Source organism: Morone saxatilis, unplaced genomic scaffold (genome assembly GCF_004916995.1).
Source record: "Morone saxatilis isolate NCDOM2014 unplaced genomic scaffold, NCSU_SB_2.0 Contig15, whole genome shotgun sequence".
In the NCBI taxonomy this organism is placed as follows: Eukaryota; Metazoa; Chordata; class Actinopteri; family Moronidae; genus Morone; species Morone saxatilis.
The window spans coordinates 1,406,797-1,407,426 of record NW_023339707.1 but is presented as its reverse complement, the minus strand read 5'-3'; the positions used below and the strand labels follow the sequence as shown (position 1 = coordinate 1,407,426).

General features: G+C 47.5%; 1 protein-coding gene across 3 annotated transcripts in view; it reads left to right on the top strand.

The window, feature by feature from the left end:
- The window catches only part of flna (filamin A, alpha (actin binding protein 280)), a gene marked incomplete in the record, with an annotated part of 51,228 nt that overhangs the window by 37,522 nt on the left and 13,076 nt on the right, over positions 1-630 (top strand). For 2 of the 3 annotated variants that reach the window (XM_035656078.1, XM_035656076.1), the window contains 1 exon segment: positions 192-215. In XM_035656078.1, coding sequence (XP_035511971.1) covers positions 192-215 — 24 coding nt within the window. 3 annotated transcript variants of the gene reach the window in all.

The following is a 630-nucleotide window of genomic DNA, read 5'->3' as shown; positions in this document are numbered from 1 at the left end:
CACACACGCAAACATACACACACATACCACCCCCCTTCCCCTCGCTTCACACTCCACCATCACCATTTGTTTTCATCCAAGTGTTCGGAGCACAGTTATTGCCTCCCACCACCCCCACCCCCACCTGACTGTCTTTTATTTGTCACTTTTGTTTTTCTCGCTCCCCTGCTTCTCACCGTTCCTATTTTCAGTCTCAATCGGCGGTCACGGTTTAGGTAAGCCCACTAAACGAATGTAGAGGAACTACTCTACCTTTTCTTTCTATCAGCATGGAGGATAGTGGCACCAGCTTTCTATAGGATATTCTCTCTCTCTCTCTCTCTGAAGAGAGAGAACAAAAGAGAAAACGAGAGAGAGAACGAGAGAGGAGAACGGAGACGATGACCCGAGGAAATGTTTATTATTTACTGAGGGATGACTGAAATTGGCCACACCACTTCAAAGGACCAGATTTGTCATTTGCGACTTAGATCCGCTGCGAATTTCTACTTTCCTTCAACTCCATCTCTCTCTCAAGAAAGCCCCGTAGGTGTGATCACAAGGTCTTTGTGGAAGTTCTCAACACGATGCAGTATGGTGCGATCGTTGCGTCTACTCCTCCAGAAGACGAGACGCGCTGGTTCGATGAGA